This window comes from Clarias gariepinus, chromosome 21 (assembly GCF_024256425.1).
Source record: "Clarias gariepinus isolate MV-2021 ecotype Netherlands chromosome 21, CGAR_prim_01v2, whole genome shotgun sequence".
Taxonomy (NCBI): Eukaryota; Metazoa; Chordata; class Actinopteri; order Siluriformes; family Clariidae; genus Clarias; species Clarias gariepinus.
In genome coordinates this window covers 24,528,331-24,549,917 of record NC_071120.1, presented here as the reverse complement: position 1 = coordinate 24,549,917, position 21,587 = coordinate 24,528,331, and the positions used below count along the sequence as shown (strand labels likewise).

At 36.6% G+C, this 21,587-nt stretch overlaps 1 protein-coding gene across 2 annotated transcripts; it reads right to left on the bottom strand.

Moving 5' to 3' along the window:
- Positions 1 to 3,608: 3,608 nt before the first annotated feature.
- rnft2 (ring finger protein, transmembrane 2) lies at positions 3,609 to 21,388 on the bottom strand. Of its 2 annotated transcripts, none has more exons than XM_053481262.1 (11): positions 21,043 to 21,388; positions 18,260 to 18,337; positions 17,701 to 18,104; positions 17,491 to 17,613; positions 17,320 to 17,396; positions 17,124 to 17,224; positions 14,125 to 14,278; positions 7,114 to 7,263; positions 6,804 to 6,869; positions 4,671 to 4,772; positions 3,609 to 4,445 (listed from the first exon to the last, which is right to left on the bottom strand). In XM_053481262.1, exons 2-11 carry the CDS (start codon positions 18,304 to 18,306, stop codon positions 4,311 to 4,313), a joined length of 1,359 nt encoding a protein of 452 aa, XP_053337237.1. In that variant the 5' UTR covers positions 18,307 to 18,337; positions 21,043 to 21,388; the 3' UTR covers positions 3,609 to 4,310. The 2 variants fall into 2 exon arrangements, with proteins under 2 accessions (XP_053337237.1, XP_053337238.1); XM_053481263.1 differs by having other exon boundaries at positions 17,725 to 18,104.
- Positions 21,389 to 21,587: the final 199 nt, after the last annotated feature.

The window sequence follows — 21,587 nt, the reverse complement described above, 5'->3', positions numbered from 1 at the left end:
AGCGCGCGACACAGGTGAGCCTCCAGCAGCACAATGCTAACAGGATTGTGTTTATCAGGGGACAAAAAGGAAATATGATCACGCACTCCATTATTACATAAAGCTTGTTTTCAGATTGTTATTTTTGTGATAAAAATATAAAAAATTTTTTTACATAAGTCACGTGAACAACGTTAGGAATATAACACGTGTAAAAGTCACACTTTTTTTTGCAAATTGTTTAATCATGTGAAAAAAATAGAAAGTAAGAAAGAAGAAAACAACAAAAGAAAAAAAGAAAGAAAGAAATTATCTATGTGAGGGAGAAATGAAATGGAACAATAAAATCACGTGTCCAGAAAAAAAACATGGATTGCATAAAAAAACATGAGTAGAATTCATGTCAGTGAATTTGAGTGACTTTTCTGTAAAGGTGTAATTGATGTGTAAAAAAAATTGAAAATGAAGTGCATAAACGTAAAATAAAAAGAAAATTGATTAAGATCTAGAATTTCAACATTATGCAAAAACATCTTATAAGCATACAGTAAGTGTAAATAAAACTTAAATAATAATTATTTTTAAATAAAAGTGTAAAAAATTAAAAGTATAAAAAGAAGTGAAAAATGAAGTGTAAAAAATAAAAAAGGTTTTAAAGATATTTAAAACTGTATGTGCGCAAAAAACAATAAAATAAAAGTGTAAATAGAATAAAAAAGTAAATAAAAGTAAATGAAAGAAGTGTAAAACTAAATGTAAAAAAATTCAAAATATAAATGTCTATAATATATTTAAAACTGGGTACAATGTTTCTGTACAATGTAAAGAAGGTGCAAATGAAATAAAACAAAGATATAAATAACAGTTGTGTAAATAAAATTTTCCAAAAAATCTTTCAGTTACTCTGTTCGGTTGTTTGTTTAAATAACAATAAAAAAGTGTAAAAATAAAATGTATGTGTAGAAATGTGTAAAAAAAAAAAAAAAAAGGATTTCAAAAAATCCTAGAAACTCTACATGTAAAAAATAAATTGTAGCAGTGCAAGTAAATTAAAAACAAAAAGTATAGAAATATATTTGGATTTTTTTATTCTATAAATTACAAACAAAAAAATTACAGAATGGTGGCAATAAAGCGTAAAGAAAATATAATGTACATGTGTAGAATTAAAGAAATGGAAGAAAATCTTAAAAAAGGTAAATTAAAGAAAAAAGGGAAGAGTGTAAACAAAGTGAATATAAAATAAAAAAAAATATGAAAGTGTGGAAGTATTGCTGTGAATAAAATAAAAATTTATTTAAAAAAAATGCATTTGTAAAAAGAAAAAAGAAAAAAAGGTAACAGTACAAATAAGGTGCAAATAAAATTAAATAGAGATAGAAGTGTAAAAATATAAGTGTAAATAAAATAAAAAATAATATTAGAAAAAGTACAGGGGGATGAAAAAAAGCATAGTGAAAAAAGTGAAAATAAAACAAAATAAAAAATGAAAATGTTCTTCAACTATTGTTTAAAAACTATAATTGTTTTGATTAGATTTTTGCTTTTTATCATTAATAGTTGTTTTGTATTGTCTGAGCAGATTTTTAGGAGCAGGTCTGAGCTTTTATTTTGGATGAGAAATTTGAATAAAAGTAAAAAACATTGACTTTGTTTATACTCTGTGTTCTTGGTCTGTTTCTGGAATATAATAAATCTCATTCCCTGTGCCGCAGGTGGGATTCAGACGTGAGGAGAGTGACGTGAGGAGGGAACGCAAGCAGTCCTCGTCCCTGGATCTGTTCTTTTTTGTCCTCATGCGTACTTGCTGGTGTTTGCTGAAGTGTTTTTGGTCATACCATAACAACATCCACATGTTCACCTCACCCCAGTCTCCCCCTCTCGGACGATCTCTGCTCCGTCGCATCACGTGATTGGCGAAGCCTTTGGCTTGCACCAGCTGTGAAATGATGTCATTTGGTGCGCGATTGTTTTGGTACGAGGCGTTCAGGTCAAACGTAGTCAAACCAACCGCGGGGTCTCCGGGGATGCCGAGAGCGCTGTCATGAGCTCACCGTCCCCTGGTGCTGGAGGGGAACGTTTTTTTCCCTTGGTGCAATCGGAGTGTGAAACCCAGTGACTACTAAACTGACTTCTATTTACATCTAAACAAAAAAGAAAAATGAAAGAAAAAAAAAATTTAAGAATGAAAATTTTTAAACGTCTACATGACGAGTCTGCAGAGGACGAGCTCTCGACCTAACTCTCTGCATATTGCACTCGAACTTTCCTAATAAGCTACGAACAAGTCAGGACTTGCTTTCCTTTCTTTCTTTACATCTTTTTTCTTATTTCTATTTTCTTTATTTCATTTAAATTTTTCTTAATTTAAACATTTTTTTTCTTTTTTCTTTACATTGTATTTTTTCTTTCTTTCTTTCGATATTCTTCCTTTCTTTCTTCTTCTTTCTTGATTTTTTCTTTTTTCTTTCTTGTTTTATTCTTCTTTTCTTTATTTCAACAATTTAAGCAGTTTCCTTTTTTTCTTTTGTTTCCTCAAATAAGGATTTTCTTTTTTTATTAGATTATTTTCCCCCCGATTTTTCTTTCTGTCTACTCCTATACCGTCTTTTTTTTTTCTCTTACTTTTTTTCTCCCTTTCCTTCTTACTGCTTTCTTTCTTTCTCCTTGTCCCTTTTCCATGCTTTCTATTTCTTAATTTTTTCACCCTGAATTTATTCAGTTTATTTATTCTCCTATCATTCTTATTTATATTCTCTTATCGTTTCTCCTTATTTATTTTTTGCTGTTTTCTTTTATATTTTTTCTCATAATTTTAATTGTTTTTTCACATCCTTCTTTAAATGTTTCCTATTTTCTTATTTTTCTTTCTTGCTTCAATTTGAGCGTTTCTATTTCTTCTCTGCTTCGTTTTTTTTTCTATTCTGTCTTTGTTTCTTCAATGAAGAAATTTTTTCTTTTTTTGAGAATTTCATTTTTCATTTCATATTTTCTTCCTTTCTGTCTTTAAGTAATGTGTTTCTTCTTTTGTTTCCTCCTTCTCTGCTTCAGTTTAAACAATTGTTTTTAAAATCAGTTTTTCCTCTCCTTCCTTCCTTCTTTTTATCAATTTAGGAAAATTCTGTATTTATTTTTATATTTACTTCTTTTTTTCCACCTTTTTTGTTTTATTTCTGACATCTTTTTTTTAAACAATTTCTTTTGGTCAGTTGAAGCAGTTTCTTTCTCTAATCTCATCTCTTTCTTTCATTCGCTTTGAAATTAATTCTTTATAAATTAATGTATTCATATTTTATGCATATTTATTTACACTATAAATACGATATATATTATATTCATACATGTATTTATTTATTTATGTATGTATTTATTTATATCAGCCATTTTCTTTCACTTAACTTACAGTTTCCTTTGTGATATTCCTTTCCGCTCCGAGGCTCTTTATTACGACGTGTCCGTGTACGCTAGACCAGTCTGAGCTGTATTCTGACCTACTGTAGGTATTTCTCAATCAAGACCAATCTTTTCTAGAGCTTTTAATAAAGGGCTTTGACTTGATGGTTGCTGGCAGTGTTAACGCAGAACGACATCCATACAAACTCTTCAACAGCGTAATGTGAATCCAATGTTTACATAATCTACAGTCTTTTCTACACACTGGATTATAAACCTAGCTCGCCTTACTCGTGTTTTTACTCTACGTGATTTAGCCCTGCTATTTTGATATTGTGATTTTTCTGTGATTTCTGCCAATAAAATTCTTTTGAACTGGGAAAAAAGGAAATGATTTGTAAATTTCTTCTTTGTTACTAAAAGAGGCTTTTAATCGAGGAAGTAAAAACAAAAGTACAGTCAGAGATTATCATGCATTAGAGGATTATCGAACAGGTATTTTTTAAAAGCTGTAAGATGAATAAAGTATGCTGCTGTGGGGAACAGTAGGGGGCAACACTGCATAAATAAACAAGCCTTTCTCTTTCTTGAAATTCTATAATCGGCGTTACAAGTTTTATACGCTTAAAAAGTGCTGATGCAGCGGAACAAAGCAACGTTCCCTCTACAGTATGGAAAAAGATGTTAAGTCTGTGCTACGAGTTAGGACAGGAATCTCTGGGAATCAGGAAGTGATTATAAATCCAGCCTTTATGCAGCTTGATGCATCTTTTTCATTTCTTATGCATCTCTCTTTTAAAATTTTATTTTTCTTTGCAATTTGAACATACATCTTATTTGTTTTAATCTCGCCTAGATCTACAGTAAGTAGTGGTGTAATGGTCAATATCTAGGAAGTGATCACTCCCCCTATGTAGTGTTTTAATGGGAGTCTAACGTCAGTAGATCTGAAAATGGGCAGACGTGGTGCCATCCTTCCAGCTGCGCGGTGTTTCCACGACGACGGCACGGCACAGCGGACACGTCCGTTCCCGGTCGAACCACAGACACAGACAGTCTTCACAGAACACATGCTGAAGGACGAAGACAAAAAGTATTCAAATTAAACACACAAAGACCTGCATATATTTATAGACACGCAAACATATTTGCACTATAAATTACATACATGCTATGCAGATAAGGGAAAGAGGGAGTAAAAAAAAAAGCTAAAATTAATGAGCAGAAGCTGCAAAGGGTTTATACTTATGTGTCAGCTTCTGGCAATTGTTTCCCAGCATGCCTTGCAGGGTTCTTACCTGACAGAGCAGAGCGATTGGCTCTCTAAACTCAGCTTGGCAGATTGCACACACATCTCCCGCCTCATTGCACTGCTGTGTGCTGGCTCTCATACCGTAACTCTGTGTTAAACACACACACACAAACTGTTAAAGCCATAATTAATACCAAAAAAAAAAAATTATTTTAAGAGAGAGCATGTTATAATTAACCAATATCACAGGAGAGGGAGTGCTGTTGTCATGAATATCAGCATGACCTCGAGTATGATATTGATTTTATACAACAAACATCTTTTTTAATCAACAGATTACAATATGATTTGTTTCTTTATTTAGTTATTTTGTTCCACCAACACACATCCTTTTGCAACTGGTCGAACAAACTAACTAACCCAGACTATCGGAGCTGGCGACCGTCAGTTAGCGTAATTAACAGGGTGGTCTTCTAATTAACATGGTCCCTACATTCCACTTCAACTCTTCAATATTTTAATTATATTTCTATATTTCTATTTTTATTCTACTATTTTGTTTTTATTATTTGTATATAATGTACATTTAAAACTCTTTTTACAACTGAAGTTTTTTTCCCCATATTTTTCTACATTTTTTATTCTTCTTTTGAATTCTTAGGCCATCAGCAGCCGTATAAGCATGTCACTTCATATTATTCTGTGTATGTGACAAATTAAATTAGAATTTTGAAAGTTGTTTTAAATTCTTTCCGGTACTACAGCATGCAGTCAAACGGTGAGGAGACATGAATAAACCATGAATGTGGTGGACTATCCTATAAATCTCATAAGTTTCTATTTTTACATTTCCACTTATTCCGCTTTAGAATATCAGCTCTGTTAACCGCTGGGTTTTAGGGTTAACTCCCAAATAGCATTAAATGGAAATCTAGTGTGCTATGTAGGGCGAATAATCCCTTGTTCCACACACCAAGTAATGCTATTGATCAGGGGTTAGAGAGGGATTTTGGATTCAGCCTTGTGTTAGACACTAGATAGCTCTGTAGCCATAAATAAAAGAACTCAGCCAGTTTAGAGGGAATTCAGGTTCAGGTGTCTGGTTCCTCTCAAGGTTTTTTCCAATTACTTGTATAATCAACACAGTGCACACGTGTACTGTTTACTATAACACCTGACCACTTGTGTGCATAAAACATTTTATTTTGTGTTTGTATGCGTGTGTGTACAGCGCACGTGTAAAGCAAAAGCAAGTCTCATTAGAGAGGTTAAAGAGCCATTTTCTCTCTCTGTGTCAGCCTGCTCTTTGTGTCTGTGTCACACACACTCTTTCTCTCTGCTCTACACAGAAACACTGCTCTGTCGCGATTCTTTTCAAAGGTGAAGTGCAGGTTAATTTGTTTTATTTTTACTTTACAGCAGTAATTCCATTGGTGTGTCGCTCAATTGAGTGTCATAAGAGAGATTTCTTGTTTAATTTTCCTATAAAACAGTGTTTTGGTTGTGTGTGAAAAGAGTGGAGGAAGGGTAACTGTGTAAGACGAGAAGGGGGAGAGGGGGAGGGGCTCCTTACTTTAGCTTCACACACATATACACACACACACATACATACACATACATACACACACAGCGTCTGCGCGCACAAAAGGAAACACTTATCTGTCTGGATTTATTTTTACTTTTTTTAAAGGTCAAGTGCAGGTTAGTTTGTTTTATTTTTACTTTATATTTTGTGTTCATTATTTTTATGCATTTATTTTTTAGGGACTGTGGAACAAATAATTTGAGTTTCTATTATGTCTTATGGGAAAATTCGGATTTTCCCATAAGACAACTGTTTTTTGCAAGTTTTTTCCCCCATATTTTTCTACATTTCTAATTTGTAAAATTCTCTTATTTCATACTTTTCTTTTGAATTCTTAGTGGAATTCTTTGTGGGAATACGAGCCCACTTCCATAACGAATTATGCTCGTAATTCACGGTTCCACTGTATTAGAAAACCTGGGACGTGGTAGTTAAACATCCAAGTGCTATTAGGGTCTGTTTTCACCACTCATAGAAAACATTTTCAGTATAGAAAACTGTTTCACGTATGTAAAATATATTCCGAATTATAGAATGCTTTAGGTACTGATACACATTGGGACAACTTCTGCGAGAGATAAATAAAGGACCGACCTGCGAGCTACAGAACACGGCGAAGGCTTTTCGAATCCCTGATATTCTTCCACACAGGTCAAATGACTGGAACGGAAGGAAAAAACAAAGATGACAGTAAAGACACAGTTGGATAGCAGAATTTTTTATTATTTGCTCAACTGATTCCTGTATAAACTTCTGAGCCGGTATAAACCTACTCAAAGTTTGTGTTATGGGGTGCGCCAGTTGCTATGAAATGTGTAGCCTTCTCTGAAAAAGCCTCACCATGTGTGAAATACGAATCAACAATCATTTAAGGAATGAAATAGCAACACCGGAGACTCCTTACCTTGCACAGGCTGTATATAATAATCAACGCTGCACCCAGGAAGTAGCTGCTGGATGGTTCCTCGCCCATGATGTACTTGTACCACATCTGGATGGGCACCAGAGCGCGAAAGAGCTGACTAAACTCCTCGATAAGCAGATAGAGCTTTCCCTGTCAGCACACACACACAAGTTATACAAATTATAGTCTGAAAAATATTGTAGGCTTTTATTGCCGGCAACAAGCAAATGGTTCTGATGTTTTATTTGAGTTAAATGAGTGCATGTTAATGCAACTAACATACAGTAGCTTCTTGATGGCTACTATATAATCTGTGGCCATTAAAGCATTACACCAACTGTCTGTAAAAATCCTTAAAAGTAAAAAAAATGTAATAAAAAATGTTAGCTTTAGGCAGATGTGAGACAGAGCAAGGCAAGGCCATTCATATTCCACAACCTTACCCGTGTGCAGTAGGGTATTGGAATATGTATGGCCTTGCCATGCCAATCAATATTAGACAGTCACATGGACGCCTTCCGAACCAACACATCTAGTTCTGCTTGTTATTAATTTGTATGCCAGACATACTCTTAAAAAAATACTTAGGTAGGATGCTAATGAAAAAGATTAGAGAAATTTGACATTAAACATGTCTGGATCAAATTTCTAAGTTTTACCAGCACATCTACGGTGGAGCTCTAGACCTCCGGCAGCGAGAAGTTACAGCCCGGGAACCGAACCAGCGATCTCCAGATGATATGGTGAGCAGTTTACCACTGCGCCATTCGGAGGCCCGGTTATAATGATAATTCCTTATAAATCTGACAAACATTCAACCACATGTTTTTGAGATATATTGCGTTAAGGATATTGCGTCCTGATTCTCAGACAGGCCGATGCTAATAAAAACAAGAAAGTAAAGTGATGTTCCTGGAGCTGAACATGTACAGTAAGTAACATCTTTGCATGACAAACAAAAAAGAAAGCTACTGTATTAAACAAAAACTATTCTGGACATTTGACCTTGATGTGACCTTGACCTTATTTGTATGAAATCAAAAAATCAAATCAGATTTTTTTCCTGAAGCTTCTTTTTACTAGAATAGTTTTCTTGATAATAAAATATCTCGCTAATAGGAATATCAGAGGTGCAAACAAACAACCTGAGAACATCATGTCTTGGTGCCACCGTGTTTTACAGGCATTAAAAACAAACTAAAAGCAAAAAAAAATCTCACCCAGCCTCAGAAGGACACTGCGTGAGAAACTCTCAGCTCAGCACTTACTGCAAGACATGCAGCATATGAATAAACCCTAGCTGAGTAAACAGGTGTACATGTTCATTCATTACCCACTCGGTCTCTGCGCTACTCCTTCTCCCGTTCACAGCTTGCTCTCATCCCCTAAGACATTTCTCTTTCCATTATTGGAATTTAAAATTTAATAGCTCCATACCCCATGACTAATCCGAGTCAATAATCAGAAAGAGGTTCAGGTCGGAAATTACTGTTGAGTTAGTTTACTTTTAATGCCAGCTTGTTTCTTTTTCTTGGAAAGCTTCTGGACTGCTTCTGGGGTCGCTCGGTCTGATGGGATTTGCCAGCGATGTCCAAGGGGTTCAAGCCAGTCTGGAGATTATTTCCGTTGCACTTGCTGCAAAATTGGTTTAGCCGTGTCCATGAATGTCCAGAAGTGTTTGATCAACGGTAACCAACCTAGCTTTAGTATGACCAAGTAAACCTGGTCTTCTTTAAGTAGTATTTGTTATGTCTAGTCTCTGACTAGGTAAAGTTCGTCAACTTTAAGTAGTATTTGTTATGTCTAGTCTCTAACTATCATAGATAAAGATGATAAAAAATTGTAATAGAACAAAAACAGTGTGGGAGACCTGCTGGCCTTTATGTTGTCATGTTTTTTGTTTGTTTCATTTTTGTTTTTTATAAAAAGAGCCTTATAGACCAAACCTCAACTGTTTCATCTAAACCTCAGGAATGAATGACCATAGGAGATCCACGTTTGGATCTAACAAGTCCGAAATCACTGCAAGGAAGCCCACTGGCATTTCAAATACCATTTTCACACTTAATTCCATTAAAAGAAACAAACAAAAAAAAACAAGAAAGGAAACAGATGTTTCAAGCATGTTTCCAAAAACACAGGTTTCAAAGACTTCCACTTAAGAGCCAAAAAAACATAGAGCCCGGCTTGATTCCAGCCATGCCACAACAGCAGATCCAAGGCTTTCTTTCTTCCCCCCCACAGTGAAAAGCAATAACAGTATTGTCGTTAGTGTGAAACTGCCATCTTGATATTCTCGCCTCTTTGTAAACATTATCATAAGCAGGAATAACTGCAGGCACCTGTGTCCAAACGCAGCAGTCAGTGCCAGCACTGTCAGACTGCAAGCTGTCCCTGTCCAAAAACCAGAGAGAGAAAGGGGAAAAGAGAGAGGGAGAGCGAGAGAGACAGCGAGAGTGAGCGAGCGAGTGAAACAGTTCCATTGAATTGTATTTGCCAATCCGTTTCCTGCAGGCACCAACTCCTGGGTGCTTCAAAAGAGCCTGAGGGTGAAAAAAAGCTTAACCTAAGCCTAAAAGCTGGCAAGTCACCAGCACTCGGTGGTCTTCTGGCATAGTGGGTAATTTAGCCACACTGCAAAGAAAACTGGCAGGAACACTCTACAGCTGCTACCCAATTAAGAATAAGGCTAGTAGATCAACCCTTTAGCCAATTTAGGACAATTTTATCCTAAAACCCCAAAACTTTAAAGTATGAACAATCCTGATAAACGGAAATCTTCTACTGATTCATAGAAATAAAAACACACATTAGAACCATATGGCACATTGGATTCATTTGGGTTTACTAAATACTAATAATTAAATTCCAAACTAGGAAATGTCCAGGAGAGACTAATACATCAAAGCTTCAGTATACATCAAAGCTAATCTATATATCAACTATTTATTTTTATCTAATGGTTTTAAGTGTCTGCTTGACAAACCCTTACTATGATTTAAATGTTCTATGTATACAGTACGCCTAGAATAAGTATACTTGTTCAAAAACATCAATGAAAGCAAAGCTTAAATGGTAAAAAGCTTATATAGTAAAATATACACTAAAACAGCATGTGTTAACCCACTTAGCTAAACACACATTTAGCTTTTAAAACATAAGGTTTAGAATCACTGAACTGAAACAGAACAACCCGAACATGAGCCAAAAGAAGCAATCTTATTTGATTTTTTTAAAATATTATCAGGGGCATTAAAGTCACACTCCCCTTTATTTCTTTATATCATCTCCTGCTACACTAAAGCACTTATCCCAGTGTTTCACTCGTGCGTGGACACCATCAAGGCTGACAAGGTTCTCAGTACGCCGGTGATCAGACTGCTTGCTTCCCATCTGAAACACTGGCCTCCCAGGAAGTCCTTTAATGGCCCAAATGGCTTGGAACGTGGAAATGGCTTGGAACGAGGTCAGGGCTGTATGGAGGATGTGTCAATAACTCCCAGCTGAATTTATAAATATAGATAATATTTAATTCATATCTTGTTAAAAATTCTATAAAAAAAATTCGCATCCCCAGGATCCTGAGCTGACTACCAGTGTGTAAAAACCTGCAGGATCATAGAGGAACTTCAAGGTTTTACCACCTCAAATGCAAGCAAATAAAACAAATAATAAAAAAAAAAGTAAATAAAATTTTGTGTGTAAAAAACTGATACGCAACAATTTTTTTTTTCAGTTCTACTGTGAATTATTAGTACTATAATAACAGATCAACTTTAAGTACCTTATTGGTAATTTAAGATTATTATTATTATTATTATTATTTTATATTAAAGTATTCTGAATGGTCCTTTGTTTAACGTGAGTTTTTTTGATGGAATTCACAATTTCTTTTACAATGTGCAAAGTTTCTGATTGACACACTCATTCCAAAGATATTTACTGTAATCACAGGCCAGTGGGAAAACACATACGTGGTTAAATGAATAATAGCTTCGGGTGCTCAGCTTCTAGTTAACAACTTTGCTGAGACGGATGGAAGGGAATCTGTTCTGATGACAGATACCTACTGAGAACCCCCCCAAAATGTAAAAAATAATAAAAATAAATAAATAAATAAAATAAATAAATAAATAAATAAATCATCACTCTGCCACCGAACAAGCAGCTCCGGCACCGGCTCCAACTCCGTATGCATAATGACTGCTTGGATTTTCTCTGACAGCAATTAATCACCCTCGTTGGACGCGTGCTAGACGCCCGCCGGGGTCCTGCGACCTGCCCATGCAGGCAATTTATCTTAGCCAGAGTTTCACGCAAACTGTTTCCTCTACGCTCAGACGAATTGAAACTGGACTTCTGCCAGGGGAGGGGGAAAACAAAAATCACCAGGGATCTCATCTAATAATAACTGTAAAGGAAAACTTTATTATGGAAGGACGGTAGGGCAAGATAGGCCGGGTCCCCTGAGCAGGAACGCCTGGCGTTCCATTAATATTTTTTTTCTCATCAATTAAAAATCAAACACCCTGAATTAGGAGTTATTAGATGAATCACAAACTTTGGATGAGGAAGAAAATTGGTTATGGCTGGAAAATTAATTTTGAAATTTTCTTTAAAGTTTCCATTAATGGAAATACTAATGAATGTATTATTGTAAACTGATACACACACAAAACACTGGCACCATATGATTCATCACTGTAAGAAATGCGTCATCTTCCTGAGCAATGAGAAAAATGTGAGAAGAAAAAACTATTAGTGCACACTTTCTCAAACATTAAGAAACTTTTTTGAAAACTATAAAATGTTGATTTTTAAATTATAATATACATTTAATAACAAAATAAAGAAGCATGATATTCATAATTGCTTAAAGAATCTATTTTTATTACAAAAATAAAGATATTAATTATGTTTAAAAAATATATATAAACTCATGTAAACTATATATAAATCTATACAATACATACGGCTGTAAATTAACTCTTATTATAAATAATGTCTAAAACTTTCTTCTCCCCCAACTAAAAAGAAAGAAAAAAAGTTGGGTATAAAAATCCTATTAAATTGTCAAATTTCTCATATAATCAAAAATCAATTAAAATAAATATTAAACATAAATTAAATAATTAAATAAATTGGTATCCCATAACAATCTGAAATGACCAAAATCTATTTAAAAAGAACTAACAGACTCCGAGTCCCAGTCCGCATTTTTTAAAACTTTTCGTTTCTCTTTGGTTCTTAAAAAAATTTCGTATGCCTAAAAACACACGCACACACACACACACAAAAAAAAAGCTGTCCAAACAGCCAACCCAACAGGAGGTGACATAACCCTAGCTGTACACTATATAGCGCACATGAGTCTTACACGCCCCTCACACTTTTCCTGTCCACACGTCAACACTAAGAATATTTCTAAACATCAAAGTTTCTAAATATCTTTTCCCTGGAAGGCCTTTTTCCAACAAGTCCCTTTTTTCCAGTGAGCTTATCTTTTGCATCTGGATATAATCCTGTTTTTTTTAAACCCTTGTACTGTACATGTGGACAAGACTCAGACTCCACAACTTAATTCACTGTAACTGATGTCTGTTCGTCATCTATACCGCTTTATCCTGTATACAGGGTTGCGCGGGGCCTGGAGCCTATCCCAGGAGACTTTGAGCCTAATTTGGGCACACACTCATGCACTCACTTACACACTGCAGGGCAATTTGGGAACCTATTGCCAATTAGTCTAACCTGCATATCTTTTGACTGTGGGAGGAAACCGGTGAACCCGAAGGAAACCCACCAAGCACGGGGAGAACATGCAAACTCCATGCATACAGACCCCGAGGTGGGAATCAAACCCTTGACCCTGGAATTGCAAGGCGATGGTGCTTTACCATTAAATGAATTCGTTGTACTTCTGCATCCTTGTGAAATGTGTTAAAAAGCAGCATTCTCGATTGGGATTGTTGATTAGTTTTCTATAGCAGCGGCTCCCACTGCAAAGCTAATCACAGGTTCGTGCACAACAACGTGCTCGTGTAATACTTTCGATTACGTTTCTATAGCAACAGATTGCTCACATGGACTTGTATCATGCTGTATATGCTCTAAATGAGCAAATAAACCTGTCTAAAAAATTTCAAGAAAGAAAAACATACATCATCGTTAATGAGGATGTTTTCAGGAAGGAGATGTTTATTAATTATCAACGGAAGGAGTCTCCAGTGTCAGATTTAATAAAACAATTCTGCTGTTGTAGGAAATCCATCAACTTCAGGCTGGTGAGATTAACCACACTGGTCATTGATTTCTCCGCTCCATTCACAAAGGTCAGGATAGACGAGGCTCACGCTAAAGGTGAAGCCCTGACATGTATGGGCTTGAGTGTGTGTGTGTGTGTGTGTGTGTGTGTGTATTTATAACCATGTTAATGATGATCACGGCCCAGTAATGAGAAAGAAGAAGGGCTGACTGTGTGACCATGACCTCATTGGCCACCTGGGCATGGCACCGGAGATGGAAAGTGTGTGTCGGTGCGTGAACGTGTGTGTGTGTATGTGTGTGTGAGATCAAAGAGGGAGATTGGCGTGTGGTGGTTATGGGAGGGGAAAATTTATTCAGGCTTCAACACAGCAGGTAAATGCTGCAATCATGACTGAGATCCAGTGTGTATGTGTGTGTGTCTTGTGTCGTGTGTGTGTGTGTGTGTGTGTGTGTATGTGTGTGTGTGTGTGTGTACATGTGTTCCAAAGAGAGGTGACCTCACTCCTGTCCCTGAGGACCATGAGCTCAGATACTGCGTGCCAAGAAGCCAGAGAAACACAAACGCTTGCGCGCTCACACACATATACACACACACACACACACACACACACATACACACACGTGCACGCAACACCTTGACTGTTTTGTTTATCAAGGAAAGACGCAGGCATTTTTTTACCAATGCCAGAAACAGATAAAAAATAATGTAAATAAAGTAGAATTCTGAAGTAAAATTGCTCTTACTCTGGATTTGAAAGCCAGAAGGATTTTGGGTAAGAAGAGAACGAGGCACTTGACAGCCATGGTGAAGTACTTGAGCACAAAGTCGGTGATTCCGACCACCCAGATCAGGTTGAAGAAATCGTAACTGTTGATGTTTGGCTTTGCAAATATCAAACTGTAAGTGAGAAAGACATGAAAATACATTCAGCACCACAACTCAGGTTGCCAAATCCAGCGATTATGGATCAGTTTATGATTAAAATTTTATTTGTCACATACACAGTCATACACAGCACGATATGCAGTAAAAATATATATTATATGACTGCTCGTGACCTTAAAAATAAAAAAATATCAATAGAAATGAAAAAAAATAATATTTTATCCAAGAAGCAGGAAATGCTGACAGGAATGATAATGAAGTCGTAGCATGGATTTAGAAAAACTGACATTAAAAAAAAGATGAAATACGCCAAAGGAAAAAAAAAATTATATATAAAAATACAAAATAGTTAATACCAAAAAAAACATTGTCGTAAATATTATATAATTGCATTTGTCTAAATAAAAAGCATGATTATCATCTTTAAAAAATCCTATTGAAATGTAAAATAAGCATTATATTCATTATTATAATTATTATTATTATTATTGTTATTATTATTATAGTTTGATGCAAAGGTTGTCTTTCAAAAAGTGAAAAACAACAACATGAAATTATATACACAACATCTACTTAGGTGCCAAAACTTTTGCATACAACTATGGGAGATCTTATCCCATCTTTTTTCTTCTTTCTAGTAGGGGGGGCATTGTTCGTGATTAGAGTAAATTCACAGCGGTATTTATACATTGCCTTTAAAAGCAGGTTCTCATAATTTTTATTTATATATATACTCAGCAAAAAAAGAAGCGGGCTTTTTCAGGACTGTGTATTTCAACAATAATGTTGTAAAAATCCAAATAACTTCATTGTAAAGGGTTTAAACAATGTTTTCCATGCATGTTCAATTAACCATAATCAATTAATTAACATGCACCTGTGGAATGGTCGTTAAGACCTTAACAGCTTACAGAAAGTAGGCATTTAAGGTCACAGTTCTAAAAACGCAGGACACTAAAGAGACTTGTCTACCGACTGTGAAAAACACCCAAAGAAAGATGCCCAGGGTCCCTGCTCATCTGCGTGAACGTGCATTAGGCATGCTGCAGGGAGGCATGAGGACTGCTGATGTGGCTAGGGTGATAAATCGTCATGTCCACACTGTGAGACGCCTAAGACGGCGCTACAGGGAGACAGGAAGGACAGCTGATCATCCTCGCGGTGGAAGACCACATGTAACAACACCTGCACAGGATCGGTACATCCGAATATCACACCTGCGTGACAGGTACAGGATGGCCACAACAACTGCCCGAGTCACACCAGGAACACACAATCCCTCCATCAGAGCTCAGACTGTCCGCAATAGGCAGTCCATGAGGAGGAGATGCACTGCAGTACTTCAAGCAGCTGGTGGCCACACCAGATACTGACTGGTACTTTTGATTTTGAGCCTCCCTTCATTCAGGGACACATTGGGAAACATTTTTAGTTTATGTCTTATGGTGTTGACTCTTTTAATGTTCATACAAATATTTACACATTAAGTTTACTGAAAGTAAAAACAGTTGAAAGTCAGAGGACGTTTCTTTTTTGCTGAGTATATATATAGTTTGTATCCCATAACATACATATATGCTGAAAAAAAATACATCATATATTACAGTACATATTTAAAATCTGGATAAATAAGTATTATATTCAATATTTTCAATATTCAATATATTCAATATCGATTATATTTACATTACAAAAATATAGATATTAATTATACCCCAAAGAGCCAAAGAGGTATTATTAGTGTTCGGTAGTACTGCTTGCATTAAACGTAATAGATTTGTAGATTTGTGCACCTTAAGATTTTTTTAATTTTTTTATTAGAGTTAAATATTTGCAATAAAAGAAAAAGATTTCTCAGATTTTTTTAACTACATTCTATGGCATTTAAACAAGATGAAGACAAATAAAAGTGTGAAATTAAAGAAAGATAAATGTATTGAAGAGGATTAGGGCCGGACTTCTCAGAATCCCGACTTCAATTAAAGTCTTTAGTTTAAAGTCTGCAAAAGTAAAGCTGCAGCTCTGCGAAACTAAAGCCGGAGCTCTGCGAGAAAGTGAAGTCGGGGCCTCCGAGTGGCGCAGTGGTAAAGTGCTCGCCCTACCATCCGGAGATTGCTGGTTCGAACCCCGGGTGATGCTGTTTTCCTCTCACAGCTGGAGGCACAGGGAGAGCTGATTGGCCGAGCTCTCTCAGGGGGGAGGGATGAGAGGTACTTGCGCTCCCACATTAATCATGGCTCTACAGGCAATCAGGGGCGTCTGTGAACTCGGGCAAGCGGAAGGAGCGGCTAGCCCTTTCTTCCGAGTGTGTTACTCCGCCCCTAACGGTGCGTGAGCAAGCAGTTTGAAAAGATGCGGTCGGCTGACGTCACGTGGTTCAGAGGAAACACGGGATAGTCTGCGCCCTCCCGACTGAGTGGTAGTAGTAGCCTTAATGTGGGAGCCCCCTGGTGACGAGGAGGAATTGGCCACGACAAAATTAGTGAGAAAATTGGAAAAAATAAAAATAAAAATTAAATTAAATTAAAAAAAGAAAGTGAAGTCAGATCTCTTCAAAAGTGAAATCGGAACTCTGAGATTAAAGTCGGAACTCTGAGATTAAAGTCGGAACTTAAAACAAAATTATGAGCAAAAATTATGGTGGCCCAAATTCTCTTCTGTAGAAATAAATATGAAAAATGTGATGGAGAAAAAAAATACTCACAAGATCTGTGGACATAAATGATCCTAAAAGAAAAAGGAAATGCAAGTAGAACATAACATAAATAAATAAAAAAATATATATGCATGCGTGCGCGTGTGTGTGTGTGTAAAACACATCACCGGGAGGTTCCAGTAGACACCTGATCACACCGACCTGTTGTGCAGCTCCTCAGCACTGAAAGTGTAATACACATACACTATGTTGCCCGCCAGGAACACCAGAATCCAAAGAGCCACAAAGATGGACCTCTCCTCCTGCAGAACCAAGAAAAAGCTAGAATTCGAGCCAAACTGAATATTCAGATTTTTAATTGAAGAGGAGGAGACGGTGTCCTGAGAATCGCGCTTACCCGCAGCGAGACCTGGTGCTTTAGGGTCGAATTAGCAAAGGCGAACGTGCTAGCCATGCCAATACACACAGCGATACCTGACAAAGACATAATAATAAACTAAGTTACATGACTTTAAAGAAAGAGATCAATCTCTCCTGCTGAAAGTTGCTTGCTCAGATAAGTTCTCACCGAGCTTGTGCTGGAAACAGACTTTAATAAGGAGAATGAGGATGAAAGGAAATCCCCTCTGCAGCCACGTGACCACAGCTTTTAGCTCGGACAGAGCGGGAGCCGGTGCAGACGCTTCATCTCCTAGCATGAAAAAAAACAAAAAGCATGACTCAATAATCCTTGTTCATCATCTGAGTGGCAAAACCCAAAAAAAGTCTTTTCACATGCCTGTAATGCGGATCCCCTTCTCACCTCCGTCGTCCCTGCTGCCCTGTCTCTCGTCTCTCGAGGATGCCGAATGAAGCAGGGCGGAGCGGTGCTGCCCCGACTGGTGGAAGTGATGGTGGTGGTGATGGTGGTGGTGCTGGGCAGGGCGTGGAAGAAACGCCGCATTCTCAGCCCGGTGACAGGCATCATCGCGCGACGAGGTCGTCATCTGGATGAAGACTTCGGGAGGAGACCCGAGGACGAGTCCGGCAGCCTGGAAAGGGGCGGAGGTCACGGCACTGGCGGACACGCCCACCAGGCCTGAGAAGAGCTGCTGGGGTGAGGTCGGAGACTCAGGCTTTAAACAGTCGAACACACCTCCTTCGTCCAGGCTGCTCTCAGATCCCAGAGTTTGACTCCTGTTCCTACGTAGGTTTAAGAAAAGGTTCAACGTTTGCTGGAGATCTTAATGTGCTTTAAAGTAAACTCTAAATCACATTCAATATTTTTGTTTTTAATAGTTATAATAGTCTGTATAATAGTTAAAAGAGTTTAATCGAAGTTGCTGTGTAAATCAAACCTTTCAGCTGGCATGCCATCTGTGTTACTACTGTGGCGTCTCTGCATGGCGCCCACTGAGTCACCAGAAGCTCAGGAGCTGGAGATGAACAAAATATTATTAGCATTTTCAGGATACACAGCTGGAACAAAAACTTACATTTTGAGGTGGTAGTAACCTTAAAAACCCAGCGCATTTTAGCCGTTATTTGTTTTGCATTTTATTTTATATATATAGTGAAACCTTGGATTGCGAGTAACACAGTTTGCGAGTGTTTCGCAAGATTAGCAATTTTTAAAAAACATTTATTACATTTTAAATTGGAAAACGAGGTTCACGAGTACCGAGTGTCACGTATCACGCATGTGCTTCTTGTTTTGACGTCGAGCTTCCCGTGATCACAACCAAGCCAACGCTTTTTCTCTCTCTTGCGCTGGTTAAATCTTCTCCCCTGCTGGGTCTTAGTGCTGGTCTCTTACTGGTATAATCAACATCTGTGCACGGGTGTACTGTTTACTATAACACTGTGACCACGTGTGTGTGTAAAACATATTCTATTTTGTGTCTGTATGCGTGTGTGTACAGCGCAAAAGCAAGTCTCATTGGAGAGGTTAAAGATCTATTTTCTCTCTCTGCTCAAGGCTCAGTCTGCTCTTTGTGTCTGTGCGCGCGCTAGTGATGCGCGGGTCGGGTATTTTTCCAACCCGCGGGTCCCGCTTTTATGAAATGATTTGGCCCGCCCCGGCCCGCACCACTGTATCTATTTTTACAACCCGCTCCGCCCCTCACCCGCGACCATTAAATAGACATACTAGGCATTGTAATTCAAATGAAAACAGCCTTTATTTCAGCCTGAAAGTGTTTGGAAACATCGCCCAACAACATATGATTATGAATATAAACGATAAATCAGGTCATATTTATAAGAAGATAATGATACACATTTTAAACATTTACAAAGCACCGCTTGTAATCTAGGCTAAACAATTTTTCATTCTAGATTTGTATAGGGCAGGCCTACAGTTTACAGCCTATGCTAAATAACCGCTGACATTTTTTTTTTCATTTATCACACGGAAATGTTAATTTAGCGTTTTTATGGTCGCTGTGCAAAAAAAAAGAATGCTAAAACATTAGATTTGGCAGTCTGACCTTTTTTTCTTTTAATGATGTAAATTCCCGACCTCAATTTCTCCTGCACTTCGACTTCCATCTTCACTTTTATTTCTTTGTTTTTGTTGTGACTGGCGGAGGTAGCTGCTTGGCGCTTTTGTGACTTGTCACGTGACGTAACCTTATCAAAGAACTTAATAAAATATGAAAATAGATATTCCCAAATATTTAATATTGGCTATATAGGGAATTGCACGCAACATATATGGATTTTTTATTTAATTTTGTTTTTAATGACCCACCCCAACCCGCCCTGCAAATAAAGTGACAATTTCTTTAACCACCCAACCCGACTCGCGAGTTACCCGCGGGTAACCAGACGACCCGCGCATCACTAGCGCGCGCATCATTAAACACTGTTGAACTGCATCATTAAACACAAAAATACAAGCCAGCTTCCGGCACGAATTATGCTCATAATCCAAGGTTCCACTGTATAAACATACAGTATATGTAGGGCTCAGGACTATGCATGTGTGAAAGACCTATTCTTTTTTTTCCAGCACAATCTAGACAAACTGAATTTAATTTCATTTTAACCATCTACCCAAATAATTTTTTTTTTTTGTATGGGTCACATAGGCAAAAAAAAACACAGATACATGTTTCCATAATTGTTTTTTGGTTGTATATATATATATATATATATATATATATATATATACAGTATATATATATATATATATATATATATATATGCAATCTTTCCAATTTAAGGTTTTGCATATGTGCAATTTCATTCCAATATTCCAGTAGTGGTAAAAATTTTATTCACTTTGCATAGGTTGTAAAGGCCCTTGAACAACAGAATCCTTCGCTGTTCGAGAACTGTTGATTGTTTGACCTTTTTCCTGACGATGTTCCAATACTTCTGGCCCTTGAGAATTACAGAAAACTGTAAGCATTAATCAATTTTTTAGCTGATGGTCCTTTTTACCTTTTTCTCTGTCAGGTAGAACCAAAGTTATCATTACTTTTATAACGTATATACAATACCTCTACTGGAATATGGGAAATGATGTTCCAAAAATTTTAAACTTAAAACAAAACAAGCATATTATTATTATTATTATTATTATTATAATCATTAAAAGTTCTGTTATTTTCTTGTGACTCATTTTTGCACTTTGGCAATATGAATATAAATATTTGTCATGCCCATAAAGAAGAAAAACACTTGATCTTGTGTATCTGTGCTAGTTATTTGCCCGTGTTACCCTTTTTTTTGCTTAGTCATGTTTGTACAGTTAGTTAAAATTAAATAAAATTCAGTTCATCGTGTTGAAAAAAAGGATGTGTCACTCTATCCTGCACAATCCTGAGCCCTATATATGTTAAACAACTGTAAAAACAGTAAAACAAAAACAACAGCTGAAATGCTCTGGGTTTTAAGGGCTACAATGGATGTGTTAAACCAGGAAAAAATCAGCATCAGCATCCAGCATCAGCATCATCTCCCAGACAAGCCCCTGTCAATCAAACCCTGGGCTAGCACATAGCAAGTGTAGCTAATAAACTAAATACAATGCTATTTCAGGTCTCCCAAAAAACATGCTTGTTTTTTATAACCACACAGACTTCCAAAAAACATAACACAGCAATGTATTTCACCACAAACAGATAAATCTTACCTTTATCATGTTGCTTGTTACAGATGCCCCTGTACTACTATTGTTATTATTATTTCCTAAAACGGAGCTCGAAAAGAGTCGACTCTCTGAATTCATGCACTATATTAAACGGAGTCGGTTCTGAATCATAAAAATCGACTCGTTACAGAGACTCTAGGCTAAAACTCACGTAAACACCTATCAAACATGTATTTGACTAGATTTAAAAAATATACATTTAACGCGAGATATTTACAAAGAAATAATTCATGTATTTAGGTTTAAAACAACAATAGATCATTGACAGAAATCAGAATCGGTTCCTAATCGGAATCGAGTCAAGGTTTTGAACTGTCATTGCTAAAAATGTGAGCTATCCATAAATCTCTAGTAGCATGAATAAATATAAATTATTTTGTATAGGGATATATATGCATTTCGCGTTACTATTTCATATATTTAATATAAAAAGATGTTTTTAAATAATTTATCCATTTCCTAACGACCGTAAGGCGGGACTTCCTGTTTCCGGGGCGGGGATGATTAGCAAGTGACCAATCAGAATG